Source organism: Mycteria americana, chromosome 9 (genome assembly GCF_035582795.1).
Source record: "Mycteria americana isolate JAX WOST 10 ecotype Jacksonville Zoo and Gardens chromosome 9, USCA_MyAme_1.0, whole genome shotgun sequence".
Lineage (NCBI taxonomy): Eukaryota > Metazoa > Chordata > Aves > Ciconiiformes > Ciconiidae > Mycteria > Mycteria americana.
The window spans coordinates 39,585,721-39,606,171 of NC_134373.1; the positions used below are offsets into that span (position 1 = coordinate 39,585,721).

Genomic DNA, 20,451 nt, shown 5'->3' on the forward strand with positions numbered 1-20,451 from the left:
TCATATTTTCCTTTTTTGTTCTTTGCCCTCTGAAGGAAAACCATGTTTTTCAGAGGCCAATCCAAGCAATCCAACTGCTTCTTGCGTAGGGCATAATACCAGCGTAGCAGATCAGCAGAAAATACTTCCTCCCAGTATGTTCCTTGGATGTTTAGCAGAAAGTATTTGCTCTTCCTTACCTTCCCCTTCGATCAAACAGCACGTGCTTTCTTTTCACACATCTCCAAGGGCAGGAAAAAATAAGACCTGGACTGGTGGGTGAAAAAGGGAGAATGACAAGCTGTTCCCTGAAATCAGTGAAAGCATCCCAGTACCCCTGGCAGAGCACTGGACCTTTCCCCCATCCAGAGAGGCTCTGTGGACTCTCCAGCCTGAGCTCCTCTACAAATCCAAGGAGTTTTGGTCTCTCAGGGCCTAATCAGCTTTAATCATGACCTCCTATTTGTTCAGTATCTTCCTTACGAGCGATATAAATCAGTTCTTCTGCAACTGAGATTCTTCACAGCCAGGAAGGAAAGGAAAAGATTTGTCTTATAATGCAGAGAGAAGACCTGATTCTCTCCTTGCTAGTATTAATGTAATTCAGTAGAAACTGGTATATACTACGAGTTCATTGCACAGCAGAAGAGAAACATTAGGCTCAAAGATTTTTTTCTTCTTCTTAACAGTCCCAGAGTTCATTATTTTATTACTAAATTACGTTGAAGGACTCAGTCCTAGGAATTTACCAGGAAAAAAATTATTTGTTCGTCACTTCTACAGTACAGTTTTATTTAAAAATTTGTTCCTTCTTGGAAGTTTGACCCCCGCAGTTCAGACTATTGAATCCACTTCAGAGCCATTGATGTGTATACCCCAAACACTAGGTTAATTTCATTAAAAAGCAACTTCTGTACACGAGCAGGTTCCTTTGATACTTCGACCCCGCGAAGGTTCCCAGAGAATGGATGTGCAAATCAGTCATACCACAAGGCAATACAATCGAAGACATATCTTATAAACATCTGGCAGCAATTGGTCTTACAATTGCTAATATTGCAGAAGTTGTGAAAACACAGGATCTGTTTGTTGCCTCTTTGCAATGCTTGGTTTTCACAGTAATTTTTACAGAGTCAGAAGAAACAGGGTAATTATAACATAAGGTTCAACATCTTTAGATATGTAGAACATTTTCTGTTGCTTAAAACAAATATTCCCAAAGAAAGTATAAAACATTTTTCTGACTTGCAAAGTTTTTGCAGTCTATCATTTAAATTACTTAAATAAAGGGAGCTTTACTACTCCCAAAAGCTGAGAATATAACACCCGCCATGCATATTAGCTTGATCTTTTTGACAGACCAGAAAAGTGTTTGTGTGTGCCAATTAAAACAAAAATGGATCCCCAGTGGCTTGTTCCTCACACAACTTCTGAAGACTGCTATCATTGTATGCTGGGGTAACCCTGGATAAGGCGGCTATCCAAAGTAAACAAACTTTTCAAAACTTTCATGACAGATGGGGGTTACAAATGCATTTTAATAAGAGAGTTGCCAAAGCAACTTTTTTGCAATCAGCATATATTTACTTAACATCTAGCAACATTGGGAACACAAGGCAGATACTTTCTCACAAAATTTTTTAACAAATATCATTTTTTTTGAAAGATTGGTTGAAGACCTTTTCTTTCAAGCTGATATTTCCCCATCACTTCAATGTTAACTTTGCTCGACATCCAAAGGACTGCTAGATTGGTAAAGCCAGACTGTAATATGAGACAGACAATCTGCTTGATAATGAAATTTCTTTGGTAGTCATAAACATCTTAGAGTCCTTTAAGTAATTTAACTATCAGCATAACCATGACTACCTCTATTTGATAGGCTGAATCACGTAATAGATATGTGATGCAGTATGGATATAATGCAGCTCAATACTGATCCTTTTGTTTTCTTTTATTTGCATTTCCTGAATATTAGACTCTCGGCTTACTACAATACAGCACAGAGAGATATTTTATTTATCTTTTCTGCTGTTCAGTCATTCGGCATAAACATGGCCAAGAGACTGGATTATCTGTGAGAAAGAATTTAAGATCAACTTCCAGAAATGCAGTTAGACTTTCGACATGTTTTTAGAAACTTACATGTCTCTGTCCTTGTTTAATTCAAATCCAGTTAATTAAACCACTAAGGAGCAGAGTGTCTCCCAACTTTAATTAATTCTACTTCTACTGTGGGTGTGGACACATGAATATCTATGTTTTATGTATTTATTCTCAAGCTATATTATATTCTAATGTTGGGGGTTTTTTAATAATATTTGGAAAGAGAGAGAAAATTCCTAGACTTCTTTCTTTCTTTTTTTTTTTTTCCCCTTTGTTTTTGACTCTCTTCCCACCTTTCCTTTCCCAGCCCTGGTGGCTGCCATGCAGATGGAGAGTGGTGTGTCCTGTGTTACGTGGGCTGGGAGGCTAGATCTCAACCTGCAAAAATATATCAGGAATATAGAGGGAAAAGCCTAGATTCCTCTTCATTATGGGTAATCAGGATGATTAACATGATTAGGAAAAAACCCACCCTTGTGAGAGAGCAAGGTGAGACGAAGGGAGCAGTGGGAAGGGGGAAGAGTGTTAGCTTTTGAGCTAGAAATACTCCAGCAACTCCCATTTCCTTTTTTCCTTCACATATCAAGGGCAGCAATCCCAATGCACAGTGCAACAAGAGGAACACATTTTATTGAATTTCTGCACGCAGAGGTATCTGTCAATCCAAGTTTAAATCACTGAGTGTTCACCACAAGCTGTGGGAGTCCCAGGTGACACAAAAATTTAGGTTTTCTTCACTGGATTAGCATCTGGTGGGGTTTCCACAGTCAAGAAGTGTCCAATAATCCAACGCTGAACCATTGGAGTAGGTTATACGAAGCTTTACCCCAATAGTCCAGCATTTTTACCCATGTCCCACATTCAGAGGGAGTTGAACAATGGCTTGTTTCAGTCTTTGGCTGAAATAAGAACTGTGTGGTGGTTTCTTGGTGGCCATACATGAGCTATACGTGAGCCATACGCTTCCCGAGCTGCTCTCTCCATTCCCTTTTGCTACAGGGTAAAGACTGTGGAAGTTTTTTGCTGCATTTCTCCTTCCCCATAGGATTCTTCACTTCCTGTATTAAAGTTTGTTCTTGGCATTGTCTGAAAATAGTTCATCACCACAAATAATAGCTATAGCCACCAGAGATGCATAAGTACACTTTGAAGTGTGTGAATCAATAATACGGTTTTGTATTTTTGTTTAGCTGTGTGAATTTATCGCCCTTTTCCATATCTCCATAGAATGCCTATCAGTTGGATTGCAAAAATTGCCTCCATCCCTGTTCTGAAGCTAAAATAAATGTAAGAAACAAATGTATCTGTAGAAATGTGTATTGCTAAAGAACTAGAGGGATACCGTGAAGGAGACTTTTTTTTTTCCCCCAGCAATGGAGTAGTCCCCAGACCAAAGTTTGTAGGAAGACTACCAACAGAAGCCCCAGGGCTTATCCCATGGCACTTTTCCGGCTTTTATCTCCTGTTTTCCATTGGTGAAGGTATATCGTGAAAAGGAAGAATCTCTGAGACGTGTTCTAAAAGGTGATCCAGGTGATCTGTAAAGTTTTGGAAGTCCTGGAGGAACACAGCCGTGCATGGCACAATAGCATGTCCCAGAGTACAACCTAGCACAGGAAAAATACATGATTTGTAGGACTTCTGAGAACTGCTGATACTGGGTAGGATCCGAGGTATGTTTATGTATTATAAAATGGTAATGGGTAGGATCCAAGATATATTTATATATTATAAAAGGCTCAAAGTTGGATACAGTGTCCCATATTTCCTGGAGCTATATAGGTATCTTTTTGTTTAATAACATAGGATCTTGTGGAACACAACCTTGGTACATTATTATGGTGACATGCAAAAGAAGCTCACCCCTCCATTTGCAGCTTTATAAGCTGACAAGAGAAATCCTTAATAAGCCACAAGTAGAATATAATAAAAAGTGTTTCACGCCTGCCCCCCCTCTTCCCACACTTCGTTGGCAGCCCAGCAGCGTATTGAATTTAACACACATTTACCTGCGGTGAGACAATATTTTCAGAGGATCAATGCTTAACAGCAGGACTGCACTACAGTTCGTTGTAAAACTACCATGTGAGTGAATTCAGCCTTTGAAGTGATTTTTCCAAGGTACTATAGCAAGAAAGCGAGAATCCAGGCGTCCTGGCTCCTCTGTAAGCAACCTGAAGGGCACACCCTTTGCCAATAAGAGGGTTAATGTCAGTTGTCATTCCTTGTGGGTATTTATTGCTGACAGCAGCATCGCAATTCTGCCTGGTAAGGTAATGCTAATTCCAGACTGTAGCCTTTGCAAAAACGATGGCAAAGAGAGAAGCATTTCAGGAAATATTTAAATAAGTGAAGTACCTGGCACAATGGAGACTGGCAGCTCTATCTAGAGCACTTCATTTTCTTTTCTTTTTTTTTTTTTTTTTCCAGATTTGTCTTTCATTCGTTTCTCCGGTCCCTCTGTTTATTTCAGCTGTGCTTGATACAGGGACGGTGTGTTAGCAAGCCTTAATATTGAACAATTTATGCTCGTTGTTAGTTATACATCATTTAGGGCTGTGATCATAAATTGTTCAATCACAAGGTTTAGTCAAAGCTAGCATTCTTTACTGATGTCTTTTCCCAAGGGTGTTGAAAATTCGATTGTTCAAAGTGCAAATATGGTTTAGCAATCCCTTCCAAGAGCCATTTATCAGAAATCCTAAGGAGGTAATATATAAAAGTGGGATAGGAAACCTGCACATTAAATGGGATTTACCAGCCAAAGCCTTTGGAACTGCTTTCCTGTGAATGACTGGAATGGAGCAGAACAAAGTCAATTACTGACTGTAATTAAGGAGTGGATGCATTTAAACTGTAGAGAGCAGTAGCAGTCTTCTTGAAACTGTCTAGTTACTCTGAAGATTAGTCTGAGGAAAGAAAGAAAAGGACTTGAACTATATCTTACAGAAAGTATATTCTAAATGAATTCTCTTCCCACCATTCTATGATCTGTTTTTACAGATTTGCTCATAAAACACTGATAATATATGATTATCAAAATAACACATTCAGACAAAGAAACTTTCAACATGTATTTTGCTTTGGTCTTGTTAGCAATGGAGTATCTCTTTTGCATATCATACAGTGCAAATGTTTATGCAGTGCTGAATACTTGTATTTTAATAAAGCCTGAATTTACTGAACGGAAGACTGAACTACGTTGTGTCCTTTTTAAGCCTTCAAAATACAGTAAATCTAATTATATATGTTGCTCTTACTTTGAAAATATTCTTCCGTTTTATAATTTTAATAATGATTTGTTTATACTGGGAGAGAGGCATTAGATTAAATTGTTGCCTGTGTTTAGTCTAATTCATATCTGCATGTATACATTAATAAATTGCGATATAACATAATACATTTCGAACCCAAACTTTACTGTGTGAGCTGGCTACAGAACTGAAGGTCAGCTCTTTCAACTGCTCACCTTAAGTTGAATTTTGACCTTTTTTTTTTCTTTTTTTTGACTTTTGATAAAGGGAACAGTGAGTGTGTGAGTAGTGATTAACATTATGGCTGCGGACTAACACGGGAATTAAAATTTCCCCAATAAATAACTCTCCGCTACGCAGGGGGAACAATGGGGTGGCTGGAGGTCCGCTCCTGACGGGTGCGGATGGGACGGGATGGGATGAACATCTGCAGCCGGGCAGCCTCCGAGCCCGCGCCGGGGGACCATTCCCACATTCTCCGCAGCGCTCTCACAGGATGTCTCCGCTGGAGCTGCGCTGACGGGATTTTCCTTAATGCTGATGACTTTGGAAACCTTCCTTACAGGCATTTCCTCAATAACGGGAGGGTTATAGAACAATTAATAAAACAATAAGCTGTTTTGCCTTTTTTTTTTTTGTCTTTTTTTTTCCCTGGTAGTAGTTCAGTTTTAAGAAAGACCCAGGGAGTACCCGGGCTGGTGAGGATCTGTTGTTTCTTTTATGTTTTAGTAAAAACTCTTGACATGGGGCAGATGCAGTGAAACAGTAGCACTACAGGTTGATGGATTTACATAGATAGGCTGCGTCACATCTTAAAGGCTTTGCTCTGCTTTTCCTCACGCTTTGTTCAGAGAGAAATCTCTGTTGTCCACTGTGCTCGTCTGTTCCCCGAGAAAGACCTGAAAAGATTTTGGTCGTGAATGATACCGTGCCCCAATGAGCAGCCCAATGCGCAGACCAAACCTGCAGCCCCGAAACACTGAAACCCGAGCGTGCGATGCCCGTGTGCAGATGCTACTGAGTTTTGCACAAGCAACTCTTAGCAACAACAAAAAAAAAAAAAGAAGAAAAGAGCTTTGGTTTCAGAGCTGAAAGGAGCTGAGCTGGTTTGGAGCATGGGCAGGTTGAGCTCCTGCCCCTTGTAAAACGTGGTGGAGATGTAATCCTCCATTCAGTTGTCTGCAGACACGCAGAACTGCTGTGCCCCGGATCATGTTCCACGGCTGTGTGCACCAGGGTTCTGCTGAATAATCCTGGGGCAAAGTACTGCACGGCTCTGTGCCTCAGTTTTGCCATCTGTAAAATGGTCGTTTCGACCTGCTGGATAAAATACCTGGTGCTCTGCTCTGGTGGAAAGATACATGTGTAAAAAAAAAAAAAGTGATGTATCATTATTATCATGGTGGTTTACAGAAGTTTAGACCAACAGAATATGCATGCATATTTCCACCAAATATTGTTAGGCAGTGAAACAGCATTGTCAGGGGATTGCATATTCTTTTGATAAATATTCCCAGTGAGTGGGTCAAAAATGTAAATCGACTTCTATTCAGACAAACTGGGGATTTTTTTTTCATGATAAATGGGCTCTTAATTACTCTGCTACAGCCATCTTTGATGGTAATTTTTTTTTTTATGTGAAAAAGAGTGACATTATTAATTTTACCAAAATGCTTGGAAGTGGACTCTGGAATCACAGGTATATAATAAATGTGTAAATTCAAGAATGGAGGTACCAGATATAAAAATAATAATACCAAACTAGAAATGAAAATTAAAAATAACAGGAATTACTTCTCATATTGCATTCATTTCTTTTCGGGGTGCTTTGATTTACATTTGAACTGTGCCTTGTAACACCAAGTTTCCTGGCTTTTCTTAACTTTTGTCACATTCCCGTTATTTTTGCACTATTTGTGTTCGGTGGTTGCATTGCTGAGACAATATCTCGTTTGTTGTGACATATTCAAAACAGTTTTCAGACAGAGGTTCAAAACTCCTCAGTAACTCAGCACTCCAGGAGATAATCCTTGGTACAAAGGAAAAGCATTTGGGTGTGTAGGAGAGAAAATAGAAGAAAATCATCTGTCCGTGTGTGCTTTACTTACCTGTCTGTGCCCCTGCCCTCCCCAGATCACGACAGTGTCAGGAAACGAGTTCCTCCTCCAGTCGGATATCGACTTTCTCATATTGGATTGGTTCCACGCTATCAAAAATGCGATTGACAGATTGGTATGTATTTGTTTTGGCTGTTACCTTTATTAATTAAGATGTAGCAATTTCAACTTCATTTGCTTAGGCATCTCTACAGGTTTTAGGCAGTCAGCAGCTAGCTAGACATTCCTTTCTCTAAAGGATATAAAAATATGTATGCAAATCTACTAAAAAATGTCAGATAAACAAGGTTGTTGAACAAAAATGTCATTTGATTCTTGCCTCGAAATGGAACGCTACATTTATTTCTCTGAAATAACAAGGACATTGGTTTGCTGAGGGTTGTAAAAGCACACAAGCACTTAATAACTAATGAATTTTTGCATTTTCTGTTTATGCAGCCTACAGTATATAATCTTCAATAGAACTATTAATACATTTGAGCCTTTTATGAATTTTTGTATTACTTATTCACAAGAATAACACTAGCAAATAATATTCCTTTGTAACTGATTGCTGTTATTCTCCCAGGAAGGCTGGGGGTTTTCTAGTAGAAGTAAGCAGGGCTGCATTTTATTAAAACAGTTTTTAATTACCAAACCAGATTCAGCTGTAGCTTTTTCTTTCTTTTTTGCCACTCTCAATACAAATTCCAAATGTCTTCCTCTTATCCCTGCCTGATCCAAGAACATATTTTTTTAGAGGGCACTGACTTTCCTTGTTCACTGCAGAATCTGGTGAGAGAAAAATATCCCCATTTCTTGCATTTTTTTCCCGAGGTTTTGCTGCAATGGAATTGGCAGAGCGGGCAGAGGCAGCCTCTTTGAAAGGGTTAATCTGAACACGGCTACTGTTTCCTTAAAGAGCTACAAACATTATATTACCCTGAGGCTATAATCAGCCAGGGAAAGTTTGATCTGATGATGTATGTCTTCATATTATGCATTTCATTGGGTGTGTGAGGATATTGATATCCTACTGAAGATTTTGGGGTGGAGTTTTCCGTGGAGACTCAGAACACTTTTTTGGGTTGTTTTTTTTTTTTTTTTGGCGTGCTATTCAGCTAAACATCTAATAGACTTGATTTTTTTTTTTTTTTTTTTTTTTTTTAGTGCAACTAAGGTAATGTTGTGGCTTCAGCCGCTCTGAGCGTGCAGCAACGCACAGCAGCAGAGGCTGGTGGGGCACAGCTTGTAAATGGTTCCGGTACTGGGAGGCAGGGCTTGTCCCGGCGAAGGTTTGCCTTTGCTGGGGGGGACGGACGGGATGCCATCACGAAGCACTCGGTGACCATTCCATATGTGTCATTTATTTCAGTTTTATAACTCTGAGTGAGTGTGTAAAGCCTTGCAGCTCTCCAGGCTGTTGGGATGGCTAAATCTCACCTGACCAAATGCCATGGGAAGAGATGGGTGATTAGCCAAAATATCATCTCCTTTTTTCTTTTATTTTTTTCTTATTTTCTCCGTTAATGGTCCCTAATTGTCACTTTGTATGCCAGTGAATTAGAGCAATAGAAAAGTCCCCCGCCTCTTTCCTAACCTTAGACCGGCAGAATTCAACCCCAAATTTGTAAGGATGTTTGAAACAATTGTGTTTGCAAGAATATTTTCTGTAACTATCTAAAGCAGAAAGACAATTTAAACAACCTTCCTCTTTGCAATCACTTGGAAGTAGCCTGCAATGTGGAAATAATTTTGGTCTCTAAAGCCTAAAGAAGTAGGCCTTTTGTTTTCCTCACTTAAATGGGAATTTATCTCAGAAATTAAGATCGGTCTGTCAGGGCCATAAAAGCTCTGCCATATGACAAATTTTGCATTACACTTTCCTTAAATTATATACTCACTGCATCACTTGCTGTTGTGTGTGTCTGTTAGCTTCTGATTCTGTACTGGCATTCTGTAATCTCTTGCTTCATTCTTACAGATAATAATTTTATTAAAAGCATACACATATGTGTGTATATATATATATATATATATATTCTTTTCCCAGTCAAAAGAGCGGAGTTGTACATCGAGAAATTTGGAGCTCAAACTCAGAAGATCCTCCAGCATCGAATTACTGAATAGCTTAGACACTGAATCCAAAGAACCAAAGCCTGAACACAGAAAATCTTTAAGTAAGGCTTTTTTCTTTTCTGTTTTTTTTTTTTCCTTCTTTTTTTCCTTTCATTTTTAAATAGCTATGCCATTACAGGGTAAGATAATTTTTATTACATACAGAATGTAAGGAAGATCACTGAGAATTTTAAAGCTGAATGTGTTCTGTGCTGATATACATAACTTGCATTTAAGTAAAGACAGTTACTAGCTCCACACTTTTAAAGGGTGACATTCTCTCCTAAGCAAAATAAATTTGTTTAGCAGCAAAGACATTTATTCAAGCCATTTATTTTTAAAAATAAGCAACATAAGTCCTATGCTAATGGTCTGTTGCAGTTGCTTTGTTTCCATTTTAGTAAAATACCTCAAATTGCCAGAGTAATTTTGTCTGTTGTATATTTATACACTGAATTGCTGAAAGACCTGACATATCCTCTGTAGCTGACAATCAGTGATATATCTATAATTTTATAGAAGGTAAATTCCAGCGGTCGAGGTTGATTTTTGTCAGTGTGATTAGGAAAGAAAGTGATCTAAAACTAGCAGGGATGTGCTTTATTTCACTGAGACTTTCCTTTTGCAGTTTGTGCCGAGATGCTCGTCATGTTGTGGGCAGTAGACGCAGGAGCTGGTGCTGACCATGAATCACTCACTCAGCATTTTTTAAATTTCACTCTCTCTCTTGCATTTTTGTTCTTCTTCTTTGTTTGGCAGGGGATTCGCATACTGCTTCTAAAGTAAGCGCCGTGACAGCTTTCGACTTGCATGCTGGTACGAGATACCTATAGGTACCCAAGTGCTGTGTAGGAATTTGCCTGCACGCATTTCAGTGCAGGATCAAAGCCTTAGACATTAAGAAAAGAGTTGCATTAAAAAGACCCAGCGTAGCTATTTTTAATGATAATTATCCACACAATCATAAATATATGCACACATGCGTGCATGCGTACACACACACACAAATACAGAGATTCATTAAATAGTCTCTTTTTGCAGACCAAAGCTTTTTATTGTTGTTGTTTTCCTATTATCTTGGAGGTTTGGGGTTTTTAAGGTTTTTCTTTCTGTTATAAAATATAAAGTAGCCTGAATGTAGCTTGTGAAAAATTGTCCCAATATCTTTGTACTGTGTATTACGTTGCATTTCTCAGAGGAAGAAAAATAAGACTGAGAGCATGGTAAGTTTTGAGGGCCTGATTCTGCTCTTATTGTAGCTAAGAGCAAAATGCCCATAAAGTGTCTCAGCACTCGGGGATTTTTTATTTATTTATTTAGACTTCTCACATATCTTTAAATGCTAATTTGTCAGACAAAACAGAAAAAGTGAATATGAGCAGTGACAGAGACTTAGTCTACGTTTCTTTTCAAATCTTAGAGAATCCTGAATACCTCCCGTTTTGTTACAGGCTATTTAAACGATTAAAAAATGTGAAAATATCTTCCGTGAAATCTCACCGAATCGAAGCTTGCATTTAAATACTGTAGATTGGATTGCTTCTAAAATATGTATTCAGAACTTTTTTTTGGCCCCTTGAGATCAAGCAATTATGTGGAATTAGAAAAATCATATTATTCACTTACTTATTAGTAGTCTAAGCACAAACTGTATTGTCAGTTTTCTGCCTTTGGCTTTCTGTGCCCTTAATGTTCACACAAGTATCGTAGCCAGAATTATCGGCAGCTAGAGCCAAAATTGCTTTAAAAAGGCATGAGAACTGGTAATGACACATTGTTAGCAGTTAACAGGTGGTCGTTTCATTGTCCAGTTTGACTGCAGAGCACAGAGAAGATATGTGCAATATCTGCAAGTGTGTTCGTAAAGTTCTTACAAAGTTTAATGGGTTTATAATTTTATAGTGCTCTCATATTATTGACTACTGCCAATGCCAAATCCAAACAAAGGAGATTTTTTTAAAAGATGGCTTAAAACTCCTCCAGTTTAACATGGAAGACAAGCAACTGATGTGTTAGCAGGCCATCCCCCCCCCGCCCAGATAATCTTCAATGAAATATTCAGACAGTTCAGACTCGTTTGTATTTACCTTCTCTACATTTTAAGGCCTGCAAAAAATGTCCAGTTTTAGACTTGGTACTGCTGTGTCATTGGGCTTTTTTAGCAGCACAAGTATGTAAAGGACAGGTATATTCTAACCAAAGTATCCCAGTAATTTGCTCTTTAATTTAAAACTGGGGAGACTGCCCCTAGAGACTTAGTAGCAGGAATTTGGTTTTTATGTTTAATCCTAATTGCTTCTGCTCACACTACAAGGACAAATGGTAATTCTCTGTTATGCTTTTTGAGCTGTAGACACTGATTTCATTGAAAATTGGGCTCAAACTGCCAGGCTCAATTTCCAAAGTTCACAGAGTGTCCGTCTTCTTGGTCACGCAGCTTTTCAGTGGCTTCTCAGCAAGTTTGGATTCAACTCATGTTCTAATTGAAGTTTTCTTGAGCTAAGAAGAAACCAAGGATGGCCTTGGGGAACATTACCAAAATACATAAAACCGTGATCCTGCTCTCTGGTACATGGAAAGAGATCACTCTTTATTTTATGATGCCAACTATTTCACTGATTTAATTTATGCAGCTAATGCTAGGTCAGAAAGAACATGGGTTTTACCCTAGGAACCTCCCCCATTAGAAGATGTATACATTTGGTGCAAGGAACCTGCCTTGCAGCACCGCTCCTTTTTATGCAAATAAATGTTGTTCTAAACCGATAATTTTTAAAATTAGTGGCAGACTTCATAATTTCCAAGTAATTTCGTTATCATTCAGACTGTAGGTTTTTGGTTTTTTCTCCTAAGGTTGCCAAAAAGCCTCCTAATTAGTACCAATTATAATTGGGTCTGCTGGTAGGTGGTCTGCCGCGTTAATTTTATACCGCATGAAACCAGGCACCTGGCTTAGACTGAAAGTAGAGATGCTGTCACGGTGCATGGGAGGTAGGGAAAGGATCTGTGCGTTGCAAAGGTTCCCAGAAACGGTTCCGCTCTCCAAAAACCAAGAGACCTCACTGTGTGCGTGGACTGCAGGAGCAGTCAGGACAGTCATGTTGGGGGCAATGAAACCAACTCCACGCTCTCTGCTAAGCTCAGTGTTTCTTTTTCTGTCCATGGTCGCTTTGTGGTTTTGCGTTTTGGCCACCATCTGGGAATTTTGTCACTCGGGAGTGACCTCTTGTGGAAGAGCCTGGGCTGGAGTCGCTATTGATTGTCGGAGGGGATCAATTCCCCTTCTACTCCCCCTTTTCGGGATGGAAACAAACGGCTTCGCAGTAGGAAGAGTGCCCTTTGGCTACCGTATCAATCTGAGGGCTGCTCTTGTCAAAATGCACAATCACAAGCTTGATAATGCAATCCATTCCCAAAGCACTATATTTCCAACCTGTTCTCCATCATTTCCTTATGGCGTCACATTTACTCAGTTCATCACATTCTTATTAATATTTTAGGTTTCCTTGAAAGTGATGGAATTCTATTTTTATTACAAAAGCAACAAGAATAAATACTAATTTTTGTCAGTTATTTCCTTATGTAGTGGGAACAGTAATCTGTTCCTCAGCTTTAGGTTGCCAAAGCAAAATAATTAAATATTTTACACATTTAAAAAATCTGTGATATTAGATAAATGCAATTTGATCTCCTTGTTTGCCACATAAAAGCTGGAGCTGCCTGAATTGATAAGATTGAATTGCATTATTTTTATTGTTTCTACTTGCATATTTTTCTTATCTTCAAGAACACTTTACTTAAAACCTGGTGGTTAGTCACGCAGCCCTGCAACGACAGATCCTGGAAAATCTCCTCCATATTTGAATTCTAGCTTGGGGAGCCACAACTAGGGCATCAAGATTTAAAAAAAATATATATATGCATATATATAAATATATATATGTGACAAGGAAAGCCTTGATGGGCTGTGCAGTATTATTGCTATTCATGATCACTTTAGTGTCTCAATAAGAGTACTCGGGGATCCGGGCGTTATTGTGCCGGACACAATGCGACATCGAAGTAAGACGATTCCAGCTCTCAGCCTGAATAAGGACAAGTTGCAACAGGTGGAAAAAGCGGACAAAAGCAGGGGGTAGAAGGAAAAGTTGACAGCAAAGCTGACATGTCATGCATATTAAACAGCAGGCTTGGGATTCCTTTCCGCTCTTCGTTAGGATCGGGGTCTTAGCCCCGGCACCCTGGCCACCAGCCAACTCAAATAATGATATTTTACTTACCTAAATTCCTCTTGCGCTTTCAACAGGGAGCGATGGGTCTTTTTAGTCCCAAGGGGCGATGCGTTTGTCCGTGCTGCCAGGGTCTTCCCTGGGGAACAGGGAAGCAGAGCAGTGTCCGGCAATGTGCCTCCTCGCACCTTTTTAATCAAGAAAAAAATAATAACCTCTGGATCATAAGTTTGATTTGCCTTCAGAGGTATGTGCTACAAAGTCATCGGGGCTCTGAAATCTGCTTTGGTTTCTTAAAAGACACAATTTAAGTCAGGCCACCCCGTCCCTAGTATTTAACCAAGGACAGTGTGTGTGTGCTTTCAAATTGCCCAAAGTTGCTTTTGTTGTTTCATTCTTTTCTCTTTAGAAGGTTGAATTTTGAAACTCAAAGCATGGCATGTAAATATTCCTGAGCAATTACTAAAACATCCAGAATGATCTCTGAATACAGTTTGTTAGATAATTAAGACTGTACAATGTGTTTGGGGGGAAAAAACCAGCAGCAAACCCCCGTTTTGGTTTCTCAGTGGATGTGATAAAAGAACTGGAGAAGTCAGTGGAGCTTTAACCCTTTCTGGCTCTGCATGGTGCTTGCTCCTTCCCTGGCTGAAGGTTCTTCTGAGGGCTTGCTCGAGGGTTTACGGTTTGTCCCCGCACACGACTGGATATTTCAGAGACAAACGCTGCCTTGCTGAGGCTATTGTTTCTCTGCAGAGGGAAGGGATGGTTACCAGGGCACAGACACACGTATTTGCACAGCTTCGGCTGTGTAATAGCAGGAGGAAAAAAAGCCAGAAACTTATTTTGTTGAAAGTATCATTTAGAGTTCCTAGAAGAAGGCCACCTCATTGCAGGCGGTCCTGAGAGAGGAGCCTGGGTGATTTTTCTCGCTTCCTTTCTGACACGTGAAGAGGCCGGTAGGTTGGGAGACCATATCTTGGGATGTAGCGAGAGGTTTTACTGGCTCAGCCAAACTTGTCGAGGGCCGGATTCTGCGGTAGCTAACGGAGTCCTTCACCCACGTAGGGTTACTTCTCTGATAAGGGGGCTAATTATAGCTGCAGAAGTGGGAAATCACTCCATTTCTTTGTTCGCTCTGATGAGGTCTGAATTCTTTCCCCTTCCCAGCCCATTTATTTTAGTTAGATGTGAAGTTCAAAGCCAAATGGATGCTATTTAGGGAGTATTATTACATTACAATGTTAGCATTACGTATAGGTCAGTTTTATTACTTTTAATAAACCCCAGAAATATAAAGCAGTAATGTATATTAGTGCAGCGTTACCAATGACAACAATTAAAACAGAAAGCAAAATGAAAAGTATATGCAAATATGCAGCTTCCCACTGCAATGTTAATTTTGTCAGTCTGCAGCTTGTACGTTTGTGGCATTTATTTTTATTGCATCAACAGGAATGCAGTCAGCTTCAGATACTGAAAAAAGCCCACGAAAAGAAAATGCAACATGCTGTTTATGGAGGGCAGGAGCATTCATTTGGACTATGGGGACTAAACTTATTTTTTTTTTGACATATTTTTGCTCTCGTGTTTCTCTGCAACATTTACTATAGGTATGCTCTTTTCTCAAAGCTTAGAAAAATACTGATTCAGCAACAAAGAAGTAATAGTATTGGCATTTTGGAAACAAAACATGCCAGATTCAGAAAGAAATGGTGTCACTTCCACTGATAATAGGAGATTATGTTGCACCCAAAATCACAACTGGCTGTGACTAGTTCTCATTAAAAAATTGGATTTTTCCTGAATTTGAATATCCTGTTTCCATCAATTATAATATAATGTTTCCTTAATTCTTTGTTTTATTTCTACTTCACTTTCCAAAACCCTTCTAGAGTTTACTATTTGGGTTGAAAAAGCATATTTTTAAATTGGGCATAACCAACTTCCATATAAACGTTTGGCAGGGAAATCAGTGCATGTTCACTTAATTCATTTTTATTGAACCAAGTCCAGATTTTTAGTCAGGAAAAAGTTAGATATTAATCATATCTGAGCAGGATCATTAAATTTTCCTTTACCTACTAGAACAGCAGGGTCATTATAGAACCATGAGAAGTTAGCTCACTTATTAATCTTTACAATTACATAAAAGTGATCATTTTTATAGTACTTAAGAGTAGCTCTTACCCATTACGTGAAGAGTATGTGGGAATATTACAATATAATATAATGTATTATTATAGATGTGACCTGTGACTCATTGGTCTGCTCGCTGACACACAACTCTCTGGAAAAGTTATCTGTTTGAGCTTGGATAATCTTTAATTGTTTCATATTCCTTGTGCTCATTTATGGGGCATACTAGTAAATAGAGAGCTAGTCACTGAGTTATTAATTACCTCATTATTACTTAATTATCACTATTGCATACTTCATTTTTATGGAGAATTATATCATAAAAGAAGGTATTTTATACTGCCCACCACAGTTAAGTATGAATGACAGTGATAGCTAATGTAAGATTGAATTAGTTAAAGAAAATCAATCAGAAATCCTCGCTATAGATTACTATCCGGTTTCTTCTGCCTTTTCCAGCAAACGCTTCTCATCTCTGACTTTGAAACCCAACAGTTTAAACTGGGTTCTTGTTTCAGTGGACTAATCCCCTTTCATAAATCATGTTCAAGTGCTGAAATAATTTGCACATCGTTTAAAGAGTATTTGCTTTGAAACATTCACCTCAAGCCCTTTTGTATATCCTTTCTCTCTAAAGATTTGTAGTATTTGTTTTGTTCTCTGAGGTATAAAAGACCTGGGTAAACTTTATTCCTGTTGTTTCAAGATTAGTGAAATAAAATGCATATTTATTCAACTGGGACTGAAAGGAGCTTTAGTAAAGGCGATCATACATACGACCCATGGGAATGTTATAATACAAAATGTCTGTCTTAAAATCTCTTTAGGTTTGTTCAAAACACTATTGAAGGACTTAAGTTTAAAGAAAAAAAAAAAGGGTTACAAATCCATATTTCTTCTTTGTTCCAAAGAAGAGAGAAACACCATATATTTTTCTTAACAAAATAAACTCCTACAAGCGCACTCAAGATAAATTTGATACGGAGGCAAGTAGAGACTGGATAGTCACGATTACTTTAAGTTTTTTCCTACTGAACTACACATACTGACAGAGTGTTTAAGAAAACTACATTTTGGAAAAATGTGCAGCAGTTGTTTCAAACACACACTTGTTTCAGAAAAAGCAATCACAAAGAAATCATGAGCAATTTAGGTATTATTGGAGTCAAGCGGTTGTGCCCCTTCCGTGCACTAAAAGTGAGGTCGACTCCTGCAATATGAGGGAAAGATATTTACTTGGACTCTGTCACTTTTAAGCCCAACTATCCAACATGTCTTGCACGGGTTTGGTGCAGTCTCTTAATTCCTTACTAAGTAGATCTTTGGTTATGTTAGGAAGTAAAATTAAGTTTCATGTATATTGTGCAAAATGTCATGATTTTTATAGTTTAAAGCGATAGACAATGCAGACGGTTACATCTGCTTGACCCTCTGTCACCTGCGTCGTCAGTGTATCTCCATTTTTGTACGTCTCCATATTTTGCCTCCACGGGGAAAGAATATAGGCTGACAACTGATAACACCTAAATAGATGCAGGCATTTTCACTGCAATGGGAAATATTTTAGACTACTGCCTTTGGAGAGAGGTCAGAATTAGAGCAAGTGAGAAGGACTCGCTGGGCTTTGTTCTTTGGGAAGGAAGAGCCAGCCCAGCTTTCCGTCACTCCTGTGAGCCTAATTCTGAAGCCTCTCGTGGTAATTATTGAAACGACTACCCCAATTGCAAGTTTGTAGCCAGGAAAAAATGATTCTCACACTACACTGTATTCTGAGGTTTCACTACTATTTATAACTAATCCAGATGCAATCCTCCCGGTACTCTGGGAGGAATGTGACAGAAATAAGGAGGTTTTTAGGTTATAAAAGTCTAAATTAAGCTCAATTAGAGAGACGGTAAATCAGGCTCTAGATAGGAATACCTACTGCCCAGCCTCACCTTTTTCCCCACGGTGAAATCATTTAAATGTTTGTACCTTCCAAGTTGAAGGATGTATTTAATTTAAATTATGACCTCCAATCCCAGATATTTAAAGACCAACTTAATGGATGAAAGCACGGTACCGTCTCCTGGACAGGGCATATTAATGCTTTAAAAGAGAATGTGTTTTGTAGGATGCCCTACGTGTTCCACCAGCTGCCTGCTGGCCTGCCAGATAAACAGATCGTGCCTCTGACAGCCAAAGGGTGGAATACTGCTGAAGGGTTAAATGCTGTATTGTTTCTCAATCAAGTAAAAAGTTCCAACTAGCTGGCTTTAAATATTGATGCTGAAGAGAACGCTATGACATATGAGCAGCTCCCCTCACCACCAAGGATATTTGGCTCCATTTAATTAATTCCATTGGCCATTGTCTTGACTGTGCCCAGGATTCACCCAAGAGGAATTCACTTGTGCTACTGTTATTGAAAAGTGTAACATAGCATTATCTGCCTCAGACAGACTTTTTGTAGCATTGAATCAATTCCCCAGTTCTTGAAAACAACTACCTCATTTGATTCCTTTCATAATTAATGAAATTCAGTAGTAATGCTTTTGCCCCTCAGCTCATGCTGGAAGAATGTTCCAAAACTTCAGTTTTCAAGCTGAAAGCATTCTAATTTTCAGCCTAAATGGACTTGTGGTACGAATGTGTTCTTGTGTCAGCATTTAGCTAGCTCTTTATTTTCAGCAGCTCCTTTCTGTCTCAGGTGTACCACCCCAAATAGAGTTACAGGCAGCAGTCATATCCCTTCTCCTGCTTGGTTTGGTAGACTAAGCCAACCAAGATTCATCGTCGTCTTTCCTATGATAGGCTGCTGCTTGTTTTCTTGATCATCTCAAATAGCCCTTTTCTGAATCTGCTCTGGGTTTAGTCTGTATTTCTTGCACATGGCTATTCAAGGCAAGGTCTTCCCCCAGCCGTGTAAAGTGGAATTCACTCTTCCACATGGAAACGGCTCACCTGATACAGCCTAGGGACAGCATTTATCTGTTTCATGGCCACTTTTTTAGAGATAAAGAATAAACAACCAGAACATGTAGATCCTGCTGTCCTTTAATCTTTTGCAACCAATGCATTCTCCATGAAAACCAAACAGGAAGCCTTCCTTAAGCCTTTTTATAGCATATAAATGTGTTCCTATATGTGATAACAGCTTTTGTAATTAATTTTTAAGGTGTTGAATTTATATGGAAAGGTAACTATCTTATAAAACTGAGCAACGCTTTCCAAACAACACATTTAAAATAAATGAAATTAAAACAATTTAAAGTACTCCAGTGCTAGCGCACTTTTAAAAAAACCCTTGGAGAGAAAAGGGCTTATTATCATTAAATTCATGAAGACATCTTGTCCAGAACACAGAAATAGTTTAAAAAGCATGCAGGTGTGAAGCCCTGCTAGAAAGAGTATGTCTCTGCTTGTAAAGCTTTATAGTTCATATATGTTGCAATCACATAGTGATGGTATATTTGATAATCACTTTGGCTGAAGAAGGTTACACTCCAGTCCAAGGACCCAGAGCCTAAGGGAAGGTGGCCAGAGGTAGGCAGGTCAGAAAAGGAGAGCAGCCAGATGCAGATTTGATCATTTGCTATTTAGCAGGCTTTGAGGTACAAAAATATAAATCAGAGCAAGTTAACCTTTAGCTCGGTGCGTATCTATAATAAAAGACTTCATTCAAGGTGCAGGAACACGTGGCTTGCGTTCACATCACTCCATGCTCACTCTTTCTAGGACAGACTGGCTGTGTCCTAATCAGATAAAGCTTTTCCTCAGATCTTCTTTGGTCACCTTGTGATGCCTGGTGTTGTTAATGTGTTTGTGTCTCTGATATAAACTGATGGTTATATGCATCCCACTAGCCTGGTGCTTTTAAAACATTGTGGTGAACGTGTCTGATATGTAGACATGGAATGTTATGCTTGAAGGTAAAGTGCCTTCTGGGATAAGAGTTATAGGGCAGAGTAAAGCAGAGGCAAAGAAACTTGGTGCTGTCTTGGTCATAATACTTTTTGGGAGGAGTCTCCAGAGTAAACTGGCTCCTGAACAGCACCCAGGTTTTCTCTTGGGAAGAGATAGCTGGAAGAACCAGAAAGTTGACTAAAAATTAAGTAGTACAGGTGATGAACTCAAGATCACTCGTTGACTGTCTTCTATCAGAGCTGTAGATACATTCATTTAAATCAAAATCTTTGTCTCATTGCAACGGTTTCCAAGAAGTTGAGAAGTTCTGTTCCTGCAAAAAATAAGCTTTGTATATATTTTTGTGTGAAAACATACATATAGTATCTTTCTCATCTATGTAAAACTAAAGACAATTATTTTAGGGTGCTGTAATGCTCCTACGTTCCTTTGAAGGTATTTCAGTTGATGTGTTTGAGTGAAAATCAAAAGATAGGACTAGAAATTAATGGAGAAATAATGAAAATGCTGTAATACCTGACTTGTTATACAATGTTATCTGAAGATCATTGAGTATGATGGAACAAGGGTAGTACTGATATTAAGGCATAATTACAAACAGTGAGATACTTGATTTATTGTTGC

General features: G+C 38.8%; 1 protein-coding gene across 1 annotated transcript in view; it reads left to right on the plus strand.

The window, feature by feature from the left end:
* ARHGAP15 (Rho GTPase activating protein 15) overlaps nt 1-20,451 on the plus strand; it is a 331,963-nt gene that overhangs the window by 161,265 nt on the left and 150,247 nt on the right. Inside the window, exons 7-8 of the mRNA XM_075511723.1 lie at nt 7,473-7,571; nt 9,489-9,615. Coding sequence (XP_075367838.1) covers nt 7,473-7,571; nt 9,489-9,615 — 226 coding nt within the window. The remainder of the gene's footprint in view (nt 1-7,472; nt 7,572-9,488; nt 9,616-20,451) is intronic.